This window comes from Rhea pennata, chromosome 5 (genome assembly GCF_028389875.1).
Source record: "Rhea pennata isolate bPtePen1 chromosome 5, bPtePen1.pri, whole genome shotgun sequence".
NCBI lineage: Eukaryota > Metazoa > Chordata > Aves > Rheiformes > Rheidae > Rhea > Rhea pennata.
Genome location: NC_084667.1, coordinates 16,199,062 through 16,219,346, shown reverse-complemented (window position 1 = coordinate 16,219,346; position 20,285 = coordinate 16,199,062). Strand labels below are relative to the sequence as shown.

Sequence of the window (20,285 nt, the reverse complement as noted above, 5' to 3'; positions counted from 1 at the left end):
ATTTTGTGAGACTTATTCCTCAAGCAAAGTCACAGCAGGGTCAATTCACATAGGCAAATAATATATTGCGTGGGTACTTGTAATACAAAAGTTAGATGAAGTACATCATAGTTATTAACATGATTTGGTGCAGTATTTTTCCCCTATGTTTTGACTTGCAGGTCTTTGGACAAATGTCTTTACTAGGAATTTGCTGGATGGCTTGTATTGGTCTTCAAATCCAAATGAATTCTGGGAACGATGGGCCAAAGATATAGTAGATACAGGTAAGAGATTCAAAATCAGTCTTGACCACATAGTCCTTCCTATAAAGAGAGGATTAAGAAAGATATACTATTGCAACTGTTTGTGGATAATCTCTCACATTCTTCCTAAATTGGTGCATCTTGCTGCATCACTGTGGATCGCCCAGTATGATTTTCATCTGCACCAGAATGACTTTGGTTCAACTAATGATATGGAAAACAAACTCCACTTTTTCTGCATACTCTGTGACATTTTCCTCTTTTTGTTCTTTTTTTTTAAAAAAAAACACAGTCACACTTCATGCTAATTGCAAATGTTTTTCGTTTAAAATTTGCTAACAGTCTATTAAATGATTCCTGCTCTGAGCTCTGATTTGTGCAAATAAAAAGGGTGCCTTTTGCTCATAGGAAAAATTATAAAGCAACTGTCTTCTGAAAAGTAAAAAACAAAAGCTGTGTTTGCTTTAAACAAAAACAAACATGTCTTTGTTTATGAATATGATCATGTGCATATGTTTTCAAGCAGACTGCAAGAAATGAGGAGGGGAGGGGTGCACAGGAAGATGGGAAGGACAGCTAGCCAGCAGAAATGCATGGCATACAGGTCACCAATGTGCTTTTTCACACTTCCCTCTCTGCTCCAGAAAAACATTCCCTTGAGGGGGATATCACTGTCATTGAACCTCCATCTTGTTTATCCGGAAAATTGTACGAAATGTTTCAGGACATCATGACAAAGCGTCCACTGCTGGGAAAGACTCATAACTTCCTGAGAGGCTTGGAATTTCGTAAGGATTATATCCACCAGAAAGAATTTACTGAATGGAAAGGTAACTGCAACAGAGTTAGCTGCAATATGCAAGTAACATCTCAGCCTTTTTTAGACTTTTTTTCTTTCTTTCTTTTTTTTTTTCCCCTTAGACTTTGGAAATCTTGCATTTAGAGATATTTTCTCAGGCTTTGGAAATCTGGTGAGATGCAGCTATGTTTAGTCGTGTCTGTTTCTTGAGGATAGCAGATCAACCACCCTTTCAGTTCCTAAAGAGACCCGTAGTTTGGGTGACCACACACCCTTCTGTGGGAAGCTTATCGCTCTGTATAGGTACAGGTATACAATAGTCCAAAGATTCAGAGAAGAGTAGAATGTTTTGAGGTCAGGAAACCAGGGTAATGTGAAAGCATAAAATAGCAGCTGCTTGTGTGGATGGGATGAATGAATGGATTGGTTGAAAACATGCAGCTGCCCGTATATGTGGTATTTCTGATTTATCCACCCGGGGACCTCTCTTTGACCCTTCAGAAACAGGCATAACAAGATGCAACAGCAGGAGAATAAAGCCACTGAGATTTAGACTGATTATATTATACCTCAAACAGATTATATTATACCTCAATTTACATATCAGTAGACCTGATATATAAATTGAATGATGTTTTTCTGTAGCTTGTACTCTACAGGAGGGCAAAGTAAACAGACTTACCTCTGAATCTATGAAACTCTCTGAAATGATAGTAAGGTGCTGAAGTTGAGTTATTGTGCATCACAAACCTTCCTGTAATCCCAGCTCCCTCATTTGTTCCATATATCATGAGCGGGTAGAGTGTAGGAGGGCCCCATAGTATTAATTTTAATCTTCGGCAGGAAAACAAATTAAGCTGTCAGCCTCCTCTGAATCCTTCTCTTTGGCAACTTGCATTTTTTCTCCCCTGTTTTGTGCAAGTTACAACACGTTTGTCTCTGGCTGCCATTGCTACCTGAATTTAGCTGACGATGGCAAGAGGCGATGGAGTTTTTTGCAGCCTAAGGCAGAGCCCACAGTGGGCTAAATGCTTTCAGAATATTCAGTAAGCAAAAAATGCTTGTCCTAAAAGAGCCTGCTGTAAGAAAAAAACGGCATAAGAAGGATGAGCGAGGGGAGAAAACAAGCAACCTAAGCAAGTTCGTGAAGGACAAAATTTCCAGCCAGTATATCTTAAAAAAATCTTTTCCCTTATGTTTTTTGACTAGCAGTTTTGTAAATGCGGATGAGTAGAAGCAGGTTTCAAGGAGGACATAGAGGAAGAGGGCGTAGGGATAATAAAGACTACCTCAGGGTAGGTATTCTACAAATAAAGTAAAATAAGTGGAAAGTATATAGTCTGGAGTGGGAAAAGGAAAGGAAAAAGAAAACTTGGAGTGGGAAATGTTAGCAGATATTATAGGCTCTTTTTCCTACTTGTATGAAACCAAAGAAAAAACAGGTGTGGATCCATCTCTAGCAGAGAGGCAGGAGGAGATGCCAGCTCTATGAACAGAAGTGATATGATGGTGAAGTTTCCAGAATATAACTATGTTTTAAAGACTTGCCTGCAGCTCATATTATATGACACATTAGAACAGGACTTTAAATGGCTTGTGGAGAAGCGTAATTTTCATGGTGAATTTGATGATAAATTTGAGTTCTCATAGCAGCAATCAGGATAATACATTTATGGTAGGGCTCATGCTTTTGAGGGAATTCCTTCAGAAGGACTTCTCTAACATCTCTTTTAGGGTGTGAAATAGAAGTAGACACTGTCTCAAAGAACTGCTTATTTCTGATTCACATATCAAGCCGTGAATAAGAGAAGGGGTGCACTGGTCCATCTCCATAATAAGAAAATAAGGGTAATGGAATTTTAACAAAAAATATTCACCTGGCCAAATAAAACTAAAAAGCACACTCTGTCTCTTCTATGAGGAACTGCAAGAAAAATGTCTCTCATTACATCAGAATCTGAGAATTCCCAGCAGCCATGAATGCTAAAATAAGCAAATGATTTTGTAAAGATCTGACAGAGAGGGGCTGGAAAAAAATATGAGTTATTACTTCAAGATGCTGTCAAACATTCCAGGCTGTGGAACAAATGAGTTTTTCTACTCGGTTTAAATCAACAGTACAGAATGAGGCCAGGGAGGCAGAAAGATTGAAAGAAATGAAATGCAGGAACTTACCTGTACTATATCTGTGGTCAACAGTTCTCTAAAACAGAGAGCCTGGTGTAGGGCTATGAAGATGATCAGAGGGCTGGAGCAGCTGCCGTATGAGGAATGGCTGCGAGAGCTGGACCTCTTCAGCCTGGGGAAGAGAAGACTGAGGGGGGGGATCTTATCAATGTGTACAAGTACCTGAAGGGAGGGTGTCAAGGGGATGGGGACAAACCCTTTTCAGTTGTCCCGCGTGACAGCACAAGAGGCAACGGGCAGAAATTGAAGCACAGGAAGTTCCGCCTGACTGTGAAGGGGAATTTCTTCCCTGTGAGAGTGACAGAGCACTGGACCAGGTTGCCCAGAGAGGCTGTGGAGTCTCCTTCTCTGGAGATCCTCAAGGGCTGCCTGGATGCAACCCTGTCTACCATGCTCTAGGTGACCCTGCTTGAGCAGGGAGGTTGAACTAGATGATCTCCAGAGGTCCCTTCCAACCTCACTGATTCAGTGATTCTATGAATCAAGGCTTGCTGGGTCTGCTTTGGGCTTTGCTACCTCATTTTTTGAACTTGAGGAAATCATTCAAAACCCTATTTTTATATTTAAAACCATGGCAGAAATTTTCTTATTCCATGGGACTAGTAATGTAGTAGTGGTATTTTCTGGAAGAGAACAGTGGTGGCATTGCAGTCTAGAGGGAGCCTGACAGGATTGCTAGCAGAGAAATTAAGGATCTGGCTGTCAGGAGTTTAGATCTCAGCTTACCACTTGGTATAACCCACTTTTGCCTGCTTTGAGGTGAAATGTGAGGCTTAATTAATTCAAGCAATATTTTATGCTGAATACGTGACATGGTATTTTTTATTTTTTTTTTTTTGTGGAATGACTAATATAATTTACATGAGAGGTTGCTGAAAGCAGGCTGTAATCAGAGTTTTTGAGTTGGGAGAGGAGTCTAATCCTGAGGGTGCAAAAGCAAAAGACATCTTCTCCTGTGGGATTAATGGCTGCATCTGGAGAAGAGCGCAGTGATGTACTACTGCATTTGTTAGATTTGTTGCTACACTGTGAAATTGTTTGCATTTTTCTCAGTTCTTAGCAGGGGGGAAAAATCAGCTCTGTTTATTTTCTCTGAAAAATCAATCCCCAGTGCAGCCGTGAGGCCAGTGGGGTCTGTGTCTCTGCCTGGCTGCCTCGCAGCCTGCCTGGGGGAGCGTGCCCGGGGCAGCGTCGTAACAGGCCAGATGTGCTCAGATGTGCAGTTTGGAGAGTGTGCTCCTGAGGCCACGTCTCTTGGGTCGCACTACGGAGGGAAGGGAGCCTGGTTTTGAGGGCAACCGTGGGGCTGCCCTTAACACATAATACCGCCGGAATTAGTGATTACTTGTTTCTTACCAATGCACTAGTAATTATATTCAAAATGTTTTTCAGACACTGTGCTGGATTCTTTTCCTAACAATCTGACACCACTGGAGAAATATCTTTGCCTGATAGATGTTGGCTATTTCATTAACACCAGTGGTGCAGCACTCTTCAATCCAGAGAGGAATGTGGATGTCATTATCTCACTTGATTATGGTTTGGGAAATGTGTTCAAGGTAAGACGATTGACATATCCTGCTCCTTGCAGCCCTGGTAACACTCTTCTTTTGAAGCTGTGAAGTTTAATAATAGCCAAATTAATATCTGCTGCTCATAGTACAAATGACCATTTGCTCTGAAAATGTGTAACTGCCGAGCATTAGAAAAGTCAGCTTGTAGGGTGAGTAATGGAGTTTGCCAGTGTTCTGAAAAGGAGGACTGAATGAGGTTTGATCATTGTATCATAGAATCATAAGGTTGGAAGGGACCTCTGGACATCATCTAGTCCAACCCTCAGCATAGCCCCATACAGGGATCGAACCCGCGACCTTGGCATTATTAGCACCACATTCTAACCAACTGAGCTGTAGGTTATATCGTAGGCACCATGCTTATGCAGGTTTAATCATGTATTTCACGGCTTCTACAGGTCCACTTGGGTGGTCAGGAAAATTACTCCCCTTTCCCTTTATTTGGCTTTGGTATTTGTAGGGGAGGATTGATGGAGGGGATTGACTAACAAGACATAAGACAGAATATGGCAGATATTTTTGTTATTAAAACTCTCAAGTATGTGGCAGTCAAAATCTTAATCATAGGCTCAAGAGTAAGCCGATTACCATATCTGGGAACAAGAAGGAAATTTTCACCAAGATCAGAATTATGGAAACTCTTGTGCTTTCTTTTCTTTAGAGGGTTGTAGCATACACTGCCTAGGATCCTCTGGGAATTGCAGTACAATTGGGCACCAGAGACATGACTTATTTTCCTGCTCTGCCCTCATGATATATTCCAGGTGGTGCTTTTGGTCACTCCCTCTAACTGTAAAACACGTTACAGGCTGAGGGAAAGTGTCTTCTGACTTGTGGTGAGTGGTGTCAGAAAGGATTATTCTTGGCTTTTTTGGACCATACGTTCATTGCAGAGTCATTCCAAGGATTAAATTTGGTTGCCACAGTGTTTTTGTGTTATCCCAATAAACCTGATTATTGTCTCAGTAATGACTTTAAGGTGATCTCATTCTGTGTCCATAGCACTTAGAAATGACATATAAATATTGCAAGATACAAGGAATCCCATTCCCCAAAGTGGAGCTAAGTAAAGAAGAAGAGAAGAACCCAAAGGAGTGTTACGTGTTTTCAGATGCAGAGGACCCCAGAGCACCTATAGTAATCCATTTCCCCCTGGTAAATGATACGTTTAAGGAATTCAAGGAGCCTGGTAAGTTCACAGTCAATAAGAACTATTCATTTTAGTTGAGCTTGAGCCAGCTGTCTTTCTACAACAAGAATCCTATTTGTCTTTTGTAGCAATAGCTCTAAGAGAAGGTACAACCCTTGTGTGAGTGAAACCACCCTGTCCCCCACCTATTGTGGTCATATACATGGGACTGCCGCTTCCATTGGGCTATGAATGAGGATGTCCAGTCCTCTCTCAGGCCAGGTTTAGGATACTGCGCTAAGCTTGAAATACATGATTCCTACCAGATCTATGTTTGTACAGGTCAGCCTCCACATATCAGCTCAAGAGGAAGTTTAGCAAACCACAACAGACTCAGTGATGCATTACAGGGTAGACTATGGCTTCAAGACACAGTCTTGAAGTTGCTTTTATAATACTTACTGGAGAAGGTACTACTTGCAGTGGGAAGATGTTAGGGGAAAAAAAATCATCTGTGCTAGACCAGCTTCTTCTTCCCTCCCCTACCCTATGTCAATTTGGGATGCAGCAGTAAACAAGTAGGCTAGGCAGAGGTGGTTTCTCTCACACCCTTGTTCCTTTGTCCAGTGATGGTAAGGATGATGCTTGTAGCCTGAGAGTCAGGAGGGAGTCAGAGCAGAAGGAATAGGCACATGCTTATCTAGCAGCTGAGTGCAGTAATTCTGTTATGGACATGGTCAGAAGAATAAATGGTAGGAGATGAAGTGCATGCTATGATTAATTGGCACAGAGAAAAGACTAACAGTTGCTGATTGTTCTACATTGGCCTAGCCATTGCGTGGTGTTGGTGCAGGCATCATGGGACAAGGAGGTTTCTTGCTTTAATAAAAAGATAGTGAATAGAAAGAGCTGCTAAGGAATAGCTCTGTTGGTTTGGGGAATACTCGAGGAAAAGCCTATATTAGCTCACAGAGAAGGACCTTACCCAGTACTTGCTAAAGAACATTGCAAAAGAGTTTGTTGACTGTGTACGATTGACAGAAAGCAAGTCTGTAAGTTTCTCACATACCACAACTCATATCCTTCCTCCAGTGACAGACGTTGCTTTGCTATAGGGGCATATGCAGTTGGGTCCATTCTCCTGGGAGGCTCAGCAGTCCCTGGGCAGCGAGCTCTTCCTTCTAGTGCTCTCTTTGACTGTAGGCATGAAGCAGCAAAGAACAAGGGGGCCTCACTAAAGTCCAGATTCTCCCAAGAGTCTGTGGGATACTCTTCAAAAATCAACAGGTTTTATTTTGCTGATGTCTCTGCTGCCTGTATTCCTTAAACTCAGACCTTCCTTTTGGCTTGGAGCTCTCACAGCAACCAATCCTGAAGTATCACACATACTCCCTCTTGAGTTACCAGGCCCACAGAGAATTTCTGTCCCCACTGCTCAGCACAAGAGACAGGGCATTTACTCTCCTTCCAGCTTAACCCAAAACCATATCGTGTTTCTGGGACCAAAACAAGCAAAATGTCTGTCTCCGAGGGAACATTTGGGGAAAGTTATGAACAGCAACAAAACAGTAAGTTAAGTAATGCTCTTTTTCTGCTATGACATTCACCAGTTGCATGTTCAGAGAATACATGCATGAACAGATACACCAACAAAATTCCATTTAGAAACTCTGCAGATGAACAGATAGAGGAGGTATGCTGTAGAGGGGACTAAGCATGTTAGGGAGAGGCCAGAGATAGTCCAGATGGCAAGGGGCAGTCAGGTTTGGCTGCTTAACAATGGCTAGCAAGCAAAACAGGTGAGTGTTTTAGAATCACTCTGAATGAAGGATGGACAAGATCATGCAGAGTAAAGCAGTTGCTGCAGCTTCTCAGTGCTCTAGGCCCAAATCTTTGAGCTGTGATACTCACCTGCATGTCTCTGGGTGATTCATCAGTCAAGCTGACAACCAGCAGCTGATGTGGGTGGTTGGGGGAGGAGGGCTCTTGGCAACTTGGTGATTTCAAGTTTAACAGTGGAGCTTTTCATTTCCAAATGGCTGAGAGACACCTTGTGGAATATGCGTATTTGTTTTTTTCTGCTTTTAAGTATTTAAATTCTAGAAACGAGAAAAAAAATGGCTTTCAATGTGCACATTTGCATGGCAGCTATCATCTGTGCTTTGTGTGCTTAAGACAGATGCAGCTGCATGGATGTAGACAGTGCAGATTATATGGTTCTCTCAATATTGAGAGGCTCAATGAAGCAAAGCTTGGACTTTTGTGATACAGCCACTTCTAGTGGCAGCTTGGACCCAACACCTTGAGGTCATGCTATCAAGAAACCACTAGCTTAGACAAAAACCTGCTATGTCTCAAGCATAGTTCATGTATCATTTTTATGTGGTTCTCGTGGGCATTGTATATATCTTAATAATAATATCTCAAATGCAGTCTGTTTGTTGCCCAACTGCCAATCATACTGCATTGCATTTCTGATTTGGCCACATTTGGTTCAAGATGTAAGGAGTTAGGTAAAAGCAGCATAAATATGAGGTTGTTGAAGTCATTGGCCCTTGGAGATAACCACAGTGTCTTGCTACTTAGCAAAAAAAATTATGCAACAGGGAGTGTGGATGAGAACAGGCAATTATGCCTGGTTAGCATCACGAAGTCTCCTCATATGTTCTAGATTGTCCACTCACTCTAGCTGGCAGATATACTGAATGCTAGCTCTAATCATGAATTTGGGAAGGTATTCTGGGTGTGTAGCCTGTCTGAGAATCAGCCGGGTAGGACTTGGGAAAGAACATGGACCCAGGAGTACGTTGCCCAGTAATGACTGGCTGCAGCAGCAGGACAAAGGGGGCAGATGATAACAATTCCTCTGAGCCCCCCTCGAGGATTTCCAAGGCTGAATTAAAACTCAGCAGGAAGGGAAAGAAAGAGCAGCTGGGAAAGCTGACCATAAATGACTTTTTCAAGGCATGTGGGGGTGAGGTCTGCAGTCTCAGGGAGCACAGTTTCCTGGAGGCTGTTTTTAACAGCTAGTTCTGCTAACTAGATCAATCCTCTCCAACACCATGTGTATTTTATTCCAGATTTAGCTTACTGTGGTGGCTTTTCTCTTCCTCTGCAGGGGTAATGCGTTGTCACACGGAGATGGAAGAGGGCAACGTAAATCTGGAGAACAGATGCTCACCCTATTACCTTGTTAAGCTAATCTACTCCTCTGAAAATTTTGATAAACTGGTGAACCTGAGCAGGTACAACATCCTCAATAATAAAGACCTGCTCCTTCAGGCAATCTGGAGTGCGGTGGAACGGAGGAGAGGCAGCAGGACTGGGAATCTGCCTAGCCACTCTGGAGCTGAATATGCCTAGGCTGGATTTTTGCATTATTTTTCCACTGAATGCTATGGCAGTCACATTACAACACATCACAGTTACATTACAACATATCGCAGTGTTCATTAGTGGAAGGAAACTGAAGAACCTGTACATTTCTCATTGTGTCTTGTTTGAGTTCCTAGCTTTCAAAAGGGCTTATTTAGCCCCCTTACTCCCTCTCCCCCCCTCCCTGGCCACGTTTTCAGACCATGACAGCATCACACTGGGGTCTTATTTGTAAAGAAGTTGGGTCCTGATTAGCAGAGATCTTCCAGGAACATCCCTGTGTTATTAAATAAATAAATAAATTAATAAAAGGTGGAGGTGGTAGTAATAGTTCTTTGTATGCCTCTGTTCCCACCATGCCAAGCCCATTATCAGTGTCTTTTGGAAGATTCATTACAAACCAAGTCCTGGCCATTTGCATTCAGTCGTGCCCAGGTTTTCAGATAGGCTGAGCAGCTAGATTTGTACGGCCTTGGTGGGCTCACCTCTGAAGTCAGGCCAAAGAGTGGTATATATTTGTGAATGATGGCCAAACTGCAACGTGGACGGTTACATTCTGTCTGGCTAATTTCCCTTGCTGACTTACTTAGAAATTATTCCTTTATTCCATTGCCCTAAGGGAGTTTGGCACAGAAACACTGCTCTAGACCGCCGCTAGGGGAGCAGTTACATTTCAAGGAAAGATGACATGAGCTGCAGGGAGTGAGTACAGTTCATCTGGGTGCTGGCAGGAGGAAAAACTCTGCATAATGCATGAGAGATTATAGTGATTTATACTGGGTAGTGCCTTTATGAATTAAAATGTCAGAAGTCTGAAACAAGCTTTTGACATCAGAAGCTCCAGGGGACTTATCATCTTCGGCACAGGTACATTTAATTTAATAATAATGACAGATATAAGCTAGTGCTGCTTTCATACACATATGAACTGAATGTAGGGTAAAATACTGAGTCATGTAATACGGAGTGTATTGTATTTTCACACTTGGAAGATTTTTTTCCCTGTACAGTCTTCTAACCCTAACATCATAGGCAAGGTATTTTTTTTAATAGGTGCTACACTAAAATAGAAGAAGACAAATAAAAAAAGGGACTTCTTTTTCACACCTCTTTGCTGGAGAAAATGTTTGGGGAAAATGATGCCTGGTTTTCATTTGCTTTGGAGTGCAGTGAGAGACATCATTACTTTGTGCTAGGAGCTTGGAATATCTTTATAGCTCTCTGCTATATTAAAAAAGTGGTATGAAAGGATGCTGAGCAATATGAAACAGATCTTCATCTGGTGCAAAACAACAGAACTCCACTGAAGTCAAAGATACCTTGCTTTATAGCACCAAAGGATTTGGACTTGCCTTGGGCATATTCACTGGGACCTCCAAAGAAAATCCTACACGTCTCACACGTACTGGAAATTCACCTGGCATCTAGAATTACTTTTACTTGAAAATTAGACAAAGAAAGAGAAATACGGGTCTGCCTTTTTGGTATATACAGCCCACAGTCAAGGTCAGAGGGCGAGTGTTTAGAGAAGGCTCCGTTGCCTTAACCCTGCATCCATTGAACGCTGTCTTCTGCTGCAAGTAAAAACAGTGAATAAGAGAGCAGCTGTCGCAGGAGTATTCCGAATATTCTGTGCGTAATTCTTATCTACTGTGTTAACCAGCATTGTGAGGAGTTTTAACAGCTGTGAATGCAACTGTATAAATGAATTCAGGCCATGAGTTGGTAAGAACTAATCGGACGCTGGCTGCAGGAGAAACTGAAAATCCGTTTTGAGTTGAAGAGCAGGACGCTGTCGCCGACGAGACGGGACACCGCGGGGCGGGTGCACGTGTGTACAGACACGCGGCTGTGCGCACGCACAAGCACGGGCGCAGGCTGGTCTTGCGCTCTTCCGGCCGATCTCGTGAAGAAACTCCTTCACGTTACCGGTCTGCGCAGGACACAGCCCGTCTCCAGCTCGCGCCCGCCTCCCGCGGCCTGGTGCCCGCCTCGTTTCGGCAGCATCGCCGCGTGCTCGGCGCCGCGGCGGCTTTGCCTCCTGCCGCCGGGAGCAGGCGGGCCCGTGCCCTCGCGGCGGGGCGCGCTGGGCGCCGTGTTGCTGCCTGCCTCTTCCAGCGCGGCCCTGTCAGCGAGGGGCTGAGCCGAGGGAGGGCTGGGGCTGACGCGCTTGCTGCGGGCCGCAGGAGCAGCGCCCCTTTTTGCAGCCGTGCTCGAAGGCCTTCGGGCAGTGAGGGACGCTGGTGGCCTCCGCAAGAGGCAGCTGGGGTTTCTTTAGACCTTAAAACAGTATCTAACCGAAGCTGGGAGACTTGGCCTTCAGGAAGAAAGATTCGGGAGGGAGCCCCATAAATACAGCCAATGCTTTACAAAATAGATCACCAGTGAAGGTGTGTAATTGCCTTTTGTTTATGCCTCAGCCATATCAGTATGAGAAATACTGTTTTACCTCATCCGTCTAATTTTTATACTCCGCTGCTGCTGCAGAGTATCCCCATTTCTCTCAGAGGCCAGAGTGAATGCTCCTTAGCTCTCCTTGCAAGCATGTGCTTGGCAGCAAGTCACCTCACGGGGACTGAGAAAATTGGGTCTCTTCAAATGCTCCACCAACCAGTACCTGGGACTTGCTTGGTGCATTCATAATGCTGCTAATACAGACAGAAATGCACAATAAAATGTGGACGCACCAAAACAAACAAGATTTTCAAGTAACCCACATGGGTCAGTGGAGAATAACTTTCTTGAGGGACTGTTAAAACCCGTTATAAAGCAAATAGAGGTGGCTGTAAGAGCAAAGTAGAGGAGTGTTGTAATGTCCCTTTACCCAGGAGACCTGTCCCCTGAGGCTGTGCCTACACTGCTAAATAAAGTGGGACTGGGAGCTGCTGTTTGATCTTGCAGACAAAAGGCACAGACTGGCCACATGCATGTCTCTTGGCCTCTCCTGTAGCCTTAAAAGATGATACCTAGGAGAGGTTTCAAGGAATCTGAAATTATGTGAGTATCACTGTATCATTGTCCATCAGAGTGGTGGTTGTGGAGGTTTACTTGGTTGTTTTTTGGTTTTGGTAGCATGAAGTTGAGGAAATATGTTTTGGCCTGGTGGTAGGAGGACCTGAGGGTGTCTGTGTGGGCAAAGCCTGCCAAGATGGTGCTGGAGGACTCTGCAAGGTGAAGGGAACGGGCCTTGGTTGTCCTGTACATGCAGCTTCTTGGGAGGTGGTGGTGGCACATGCCGTCTCCCAAACTGCTCCTGCCTACTGTTTCAGAGCATGAGGGTTTGCACAGCCCAAAGCCGCAAAACTGTGGAGCGTATTTACAGTGAAGAACCAGGGATGATCAGAGACCAGTGCTCAGGTCTGCTCCTTGGTCCTGTTTTCTTTAGCAGTATATATGGGGGGTCTTAAGGAATGGATCACTGCAATATTGTGTGCTTGTTCCTCAAACGTTATGTGTTTGTTTCTTTTACCCTGTTTCTTGTCTGGCCTTATGCCATGTGCTGTCAAATGACTGACTGGAAGGAATGAAAAACAAAGCGGGTACTGCGAGAAGAAAGCTACCTCTCTGCATCTCACCAAGGGAAGGGATGCGTGACAAGGCACGTGGCATGCTTCTAAGCAGGTCCATGCTGCTCTGAAGGATTCATGTGTGCATGACTGATGAAGCTGAATTCACACATGCAAAAAGCTCACCCAAAATGCACCCAGATCCCTGTTCTTGGATGGATGTTCTTCTGGAAAAATCTCACAAATACAGAGCTTGCTATCTGCTGCCAAACGCAGAGGAAACAAGTTTTTCTCTCTCTCTCTTAACAACTCTTAATAGAAATTGCTTGCATCTTCTAACTGTTTAATAATATAATCTTTAAAAATAAAATACTGCATAAGGAGCACTGGAGCCAGAAAATCTTTATGCACTTAAATAGAGGACCACATTAACTGACGTGTGTCAGCACTACTTACACTAGCTGTCTGCTTGGTACTGCTTTCAGGACTGGCTGGACAAATCAGAACTTCTGGCTCACAAGAACTTTCCAAGGCATTGAGAGCCTTGGAAAAGTGGAAAAAAATCTATCTTAGAGGCAAATAAAACTTTTTCAGTGGACTGGCGTAAGAGTGTAGGAACACAGCTGTACTGGGCCACAACCAAGAGACGATATTATATTGCCTCTTGGTGATTTTGTTTAGGTATGTGCCGAAGTCTAACCCTTTCCCTCAACTTCATTGTTATTCATTAAAAAGGGTAAAAGTATGGAATACCTATACTATGGAATACCCTCCCTCCTGTAAATATTGTTTTCTGAGGGAAAGTAGTTAAAATCTATTAACAGTGAAAGAAAAATCTATAAATTTTTTTTTTTTTTTTTTTTTTTTTTTTTGTGAAAGAAAACAGCACCAGCAGAGGTACAGCAGATAAGAGAGTCAGGCTGGCCAACCCCCCCCCCCTCTTCCCCAAATGATTAGTTCACCTTGTTGGGAATAATTTGAATCAGTCAAAACACAAATTTAAACTTTAGATGTTGCATGTATCCAGTAAGTACTTATATAAACCTTGTGTTATGCACTCTTTTTCCCTCCCACTGGAAAATCAGTTAATACAAAGCAGAAAAATGCAACAAAAAGCAAGAAACACATGCTCCAGAACAAATAAAAAAAGGACTGAGTCTCAAATCCTTGTCATATGAGTAGGGACTTCAAAGTAAATCTATCAATCACTGCTCAAGGAAGAGCCTAAAATGCCCTTCTCACATTTGTGCTAGGTAACTTTTCTTTGGCTCAGCAACAGAGAGAAGTATAAATAAATAAATTAGCCATGATCGCACCATACCTTCATGATGTCTAAAATCCAAGTGCTTTCACCAGTAGGTAAGTTAGTGTTTAAGTTGAAAAGGGCAATGCAGGTCCCAACCTACGCTGGAGGGTTCAGCTGATCACTCCTTCCCTTTGGCCTCGGAAGCCAAGCTGAGCCCCACGCAGCAGGTTTTGCAGTTGAGGCTCAGGTGAGCATTCATACCAGCATGTTATTTTGAGCTCTGTCTTTCCTTTTGGTCTGCTCTGCTTCACTGGTTTAAAATGTTATTCCAGCATCAGAGAGATGAAGCTTGCTTTCTACTAGCCTGGTGGAGAGGTGAGCCTCCAGACACAAGTGTTTGGTTGCTGGAAGAAAGCTCATGACCCATTTTAATTGCATGTCTGCCACTTTCACTTTACCTATTATTTGTTATTGTTATTATACTTAGCCATATGGATTTAAGGGCTACAAAAGTGAGAATCCCAGCTGCATCTTAATGCACCCAGACTAGGGCTTTCCCCTGGAAGAGCACTGACCATCTCATTCCTGTTCACAGGGAGGAGCTACACCTCTAAACCTGCCCTAATTGGTGATTCTTCCTCTGCCCCCAAAGAAAAAGAAGGCGGTTTACTGTCCACACCTTCTAACAATTTCCAAGTACAGCATGTTGCTAAATCACCACTCAGATAGGGCCTCCTAGGAGAAAACACCTTTTAGCAGAGACATTTGTCTGGTGTAGAGACAAATAGGTTTTTGTGGCGGCAACAGGAAAAGTGAGCTCTGTGATATGAGGCTGTCAGCCTTCGTTAGTAAGAAAATCTGCTGCAGTTATATATATAGGAGGGAGGGAGAGTGAGAGATTTTTTAAATTGGTTTTGGTTTTTTGTGCTACACTGTGAGTAGTGCTGATAATGTGCCTAGTGTTGGTCTGTGCCAGTCAAAGTCCCCCCAGAGCCATGCGTGGGGCTCCCAGTGCCCTGGCTGGGCTTGGGTGCGCGTTGGGGCAGCAGGGTGCTCAGCAGAGCCCACTACTGCTCTCGCACATCTTCCCTTGGGAAGCAGAAATGCTTAGGGCGTTGAGAGATGTATTAGGGAAAAACCATGGTATTTGTGATACGGTTTAGATACGGTTTGGTTTGTGTTTTTTTTTTTTTTTCCAGGGTGGGTTTGTATGTGTAAGAAGGGGCAGAGGGAATGGGCTTGCTGGCTTACGTTCATGTGAGATCTTTCATTTCTCCCACCCAAAGTCACTGGAAGAAGCAAGCCTGCCTCTCCTGGCTCTCATTCTCCCTGGCACTGCACTTCCTTACTTCCAAGCCACTGTAACACACCCTGAGCAAAACTGTCTTTTTTGTGGGAACCCAGGATTGTAACAATTGCATATTGGTCCAGATTCCTCTGGAAAAAGTGTGTAATAATCCATAGCATATCTACACAGTTCCATATTCAAGGACACAAAGTTTTTCCTAGAGCCTCAGAACAATTTAACGTCCAGTACTAGAGGAGAGAGGAAGCTGGCGAGAGTCAGCCAAATAGTATTTGTTGCAGAATGACAAATCCAAGCAGAACCGTAAGTGCCCAGGCCTATAGAAGCAGCAGCTTTAATAATGACGCTGATATAGGTAACAAAAAATAGGTATATAATCCACATTCAGGGGACATCAATCAGTTCCGGAAGAGTAGTTTGCAGGATGGAAAAGGGGAGAAACGTCAAAGGACGGAGCACAATCAGGCTGGGTTGGAAAGCCAAGCCAGACTTCAGGCCTGAGATGATTACATGGTATTGCTTCAGTTTGTTCCTAACTGAGTCCTGGTAGTTAGCACTGTTGTAGATTTATCAATATCAAATTTATCAGTCAAAACAAGACTGGTAATTTTATCTTTGTGCTCAGACTGAGCACACTATACCCCTACTTCTGGTGCACCTGGAGGGAGGTCCTTCCACTGCTGAGGTACATCATGATGTGCACAGCCTGTCACCCTCTTTGGTGATTCTGCTGGGAAAGCTTCTCTGGAATAAGCAGTGTTGAAATATCTCACAAACATCTCAGTGTAAAAAGCCACACTTTCATCAGTTACAGCTGGCAATTACTAGAGATTTTATTGAGCAATAGTAGCTTATACCTTGTGGGAAGCAATGGCTTGTGCCTCTGCGGCGTTCTGTGCAGGGCTGGCGAGGACATTGGCCTTGAGATGTAACTTACAGGGTGGAAGAAATGAGACACACAGAGGTGGATAGGAACTGCATGGATGGTGGTGGTGGTGGGGGTCCTCATTTGGGATCATAGGGCCCATGAGGCGTCTGCTTTGCAAGCTAGATTTAGTAAAAGTGTAAAAGGACTGAGCAATCCGGAGGTGATACCAGCAGGCCATGAAGTCCTATTAGGAAAAATACTGAGAGACCTACACTACAATATAAAGTGCTGTACATGCTGCATCTATAATTTACTAGTAAGCTCCAGGTTACCTGTGGGTGTGGATGCTTAGAAACCCAAAGCATTAATTTATTCTATTAACATTTGCAATAATGCACTAAATGCTTACATATAACAGTATATTACATACAACAGTGCCAGGCTTCCCACCTCTGTCCCTCTGGTAAATGTCAAAAGAGATGCTTTCCTCTTTATTTACTCAGAAAACTGGTAAATGCAACACTTCTGAAAATACTGCAGAAACTACCAAATTGAACATATACCTTAGCATTATAGTTCTGCAAATGTGCCTTGATCGTAGTAGTCATATGTTCTGCCCCCTAAATTATAGCCCACCTAGGTCTGATAATCATTTCCATTTTTTTTTAATTGTTGAAAATGATTTACAGTGAAATAGCAGGCAGTGCATTGGTACATTGGCAGATGCAGAAAGGGAGGTTTACACTCAATAATTTAATCCCATGGTGTTCTGCATTTCTAATACATGAGTCATTTTGACAGCTTAAAGGTCTTCCCTGAAAGAATCTGGCAAGCCCTGAAGAGTTCATTTTATTAGGAAATAACTGCTCTTTTGTTTGCCTTCTTCACAGGCCTGACACACAGGTGGCTGCCAAAGGATTTTGTCAAATCATGAGCAAGGTTGATGCTTGTATCTACTACTGTGACTTTGCAGAGTGCCATTCAGAGCACTGCAGGCAAATCTATTACACCGAAGGTCTGCTCAGCTGAGTCCAGAAGTCCTTTACATGAGCATCTCAAGGTAAAACAGGGCACAAAAATATTATGAGATGAGACAAAGTATTAAGTGCAATAATCTTTCATCCATAGAGATCTGGGATCAAGTTGCAGTTATTCTTAGCTAGATCTCATCCAAGACCACAGTAACTCGATCTGGCATAATAGACCATCCCTGAGAGCAATGTATGTACCTGACTGTATCTTACCTCCTTCCATTTGCAAATATTAATCTCTAATATGTAAAGACTGAACTCTTTCATAGGCCTGCAGCTCTGGCCACCTGGATTGTGACTGTTCAATTTCTGAAAATGATGACAACTCTTTTCTGAAAATTGCTTCCATCGTGATTATATGATCAGACTGTTCTCTCAGTATGTACTCTTCTGACACGTCATTTTGTTTCCAAAGCAACAGTGTTTTGAAGGGAAACAGACCATCTTTTCCAGAAAATAGCTTTAAGCTGTGCCCTTATTCCACAGTAAAGAACTTTTTCAAGATATTTTTTCTTTCTTTTGTTTCTCCTCCTTTCCATCAGGCTCTAGATCTTGCTTCTTTGTGGTCAGTGGACTAGAATGGGTCCTTGTCTTCACACTTGGGTGCTCAGTTTTAGCCACTGAAAAGAAAATAGCAATACTGCATTGCTATTGGGATGGGGAATTGGGACCATGAGCTTCTCCTCACGCCAGGAAGTGCATGTGCATGTGTGTGTTTGTGTTTGTCGAGAAGGTTCTGTCTAGTTCCCCATAGGGAAAAACTCAGCAAAAGTGCAGAAATAGTTGTCTCATGCAACTGAGAGACTACTGCTCCATCATCTATGAAGAGTTATAGTGGCTGGGGGAGGTCTTCAATGACTGATAAAGGCTAATGTTACAGCTTTCTTTTTTTGGGGGGGAGGGGAGGCAGGAAAAAGGATCTGATGAACTATAGATGTGGCCAACAACCTCACCTCAACCCCTCCATGCAGCATGGACTTGGACTCCATTTCCAAGCACATGAAGGAAAGAAGGTAATTGGAAACACCCAGCATGGATTTAGCAAGGGTAAACCTTGTCTGAACTATCTGTTTGCCCTTTATGGTGCAATGACTGGATTCTGCCAGAGAACAGACTCCTGCTGCTGGGGGTCACTTGCCTTTAATGAAACTGCTGCTGCATCGTGCTGGAACTTTCCGCATGAACCATGGGGAGAAAAAGCTGGTAATGTGGTGCACACCCAACATACTCTTTAGCTGCAGAAATGTAAGTGTGAAAACAGCCAATACTTTAATGGGAACAAGGTGAGACTTCGTACAGATAACACGCTAGAGGACATGATTTTTTCCTTGTCCCGCATAGCCCCCAAAGACTATTTCATATATTTTCTACTCAGTCCAGCTTCCTGGTAGGCTCATGCGAATGTAAAATTAAACTAGCTTTTAAGCTTTCCCAGAGGTGTGGTAAGTTTTGTGTACTTCCTCCTTGGCATCCTACTTTTCCTCCCCTTTTACACTGAGAGACTGATTGCTCATGCATAATTTCAGTTTTGGAGTCCACTAAATAGGAGTAACTTCAGTTTTTTTTCCCTAGTAACTTGATCCAGAAAGAATTGGCAAATAGTTATGAAGCAGCTGGCTAATATACTGTAAAAATGAAAGATTCCAGAGGCTACAAAACCCTGTAGGAATTATATAACAAATGTACCCTAAGAGACCTCTAACTATGCGATGTACAGACTGCACAACCCTCCGCTTTTGAGTCTTAGCTGTCGACATTGGCAAAGCTGCCTGCAGGTGGCTGCTGTTCAGTCACAGCTTTGCTCAGTGCTCAGTGCTCTCTATTTCCATCCCATGGAGTCACTTCCCTTGAGGTCCCTTTGATCTTCCATTAGGAAACCTGGAGTAGATACATGTTGGTACATCCTAGGTGACGTGATGAATGAGGGAGTCATTGTATCCACAAAAGTATACCAGAGGCAGCCATGCTTAATTATATTTAAAGGCTTTACTAGATTTAATGGGTAATTAAAGTAAGTTCCAAGGAAGTGATTAAGTTAAAATGTATCAGCACATTTCCAGAGGAGCTACGTTAAGATGCAGTGGTGAAGGGTATGACATTCATTGGGGCAAATGTCATTTTTCTCTTCCTGCTTCTAGCAGAGACGGAGGCAGTTTTTTTATTATTATTATTACCATTTTGTTTTGGTCTCATCGTGGTGATGGAGGCTTATGCTATGGTAGTCTCATCTTCCTTAAAATTTCTGGAAAATTCTGCAGGCTCTTTCTCCGGTTTGATTTTGAAGGAAGGTGTTCGCCTATCAACAACAAGCATCACCAGAAAATCAGGGATAATCTGGATGAATTCAAGTCACTATGTTTATGTATGAACTTCATTAGGCATCCAGCTCAGCACCAAAAATCCACCTGGCAGAGGGACTAGGATTTCACATCAGAGTCTGTAAGATTCCTACAGACCCCAAATGCAGCATAACCTGATTTACACTATGGACCATATTTCCTGACAGGGACAGTGGCTGTATTTTCAATGCCTGTGTTTGGATTCTCAAAATGAGGAAAATATTCAAACAGTCTAACTTTAGGCAACTGATTTGGCTTCTTAAGATAGAAGGCTGGGTTTCTTTTGGCTGCTGCTGGAGAGAATATTCAGAGGAAGACCCAAGGCACTGATTTCTAGACTCCTGCTCTGACTCCCTTACCTACTGGAGCCACTTTCTTTCTGGTGAGCCTGCACACAACCCAGCCTTCAGTTCAGACACTCCATTTCGGTAACTCTGCAGCCTGAGGCTGGTGGTACAAGTATTCCTCTGTGTGTCCCATTTTGAAGTCACCAGCTAGAGACAGGATATAGCTGACTTCAGTGAGGTCCCGTATTTAAAAACTGGCTGTAGCACATCATAAATGACAAATATGGATTGAAACTGAGTCATACTCAAGAATACTGTATTCTGCTTGATTAGGGACAGATGAGTGGGACTTTCTGACGTTCAGGTAATCTTACTCTGCAGGTGACTGCTACC

General features: G+C 43.2%; 2 protein-coding genes across 2 annotated transcripts in view; one reads left to right on the top strand and one right to left on the bottom strand.

The window, feature by feature from the left end:
- The window catches only part of LOC134140546 (cytosolic phospholipase A2 beta-like), a 30,894-nt gene extending 21,313 nt beyond the window's left edge, over positions 1-9,581 (top strand). Inside the window, exons 17-21 of the mRNA XM_062575884.1 lie at positions 162-266; positions 890-1,075; positions 4,624-4,790; positions 5,808-5,994; positions 9,053-9,581. Coding sequence (XP_062431868.1) covers positions 162-266; positions 890-1,075; positions 4,624-4,790; positions 5,808-5,994; positions 9,053-9,297 — 890 coding nt within the window. The 3' untranslated portion in view covers positions 9,298-9,581. The remainder of the gene's footprint in view (positions 1-161; positions 267-889; positions 1,076-4,623; positions 4,791-5,807; positions 5,995-9,052) is intronic.
- A 9,633-nt stretch (positions 9,582-19,214) lies between these two features.
- Positions 19,215-20,285, bottom strand: part of SPTBN5 (spectrin beta, non-erythrocytic 5) — a 97,863-nt gene continuing 96,792 nt past the window's right edge. The window contains exon 67 of the mRNA XM_062575883.1: positions 19,215-19,562. Coding sequence (XP_062431867.1) covers positions 19,475-19,562 — 88 coding nt within the window. The 3' untranslated portion in view covers positions 19,215-19,474. The remainder of the gene's footprint in view (positions 19,563-20,285) is intronic.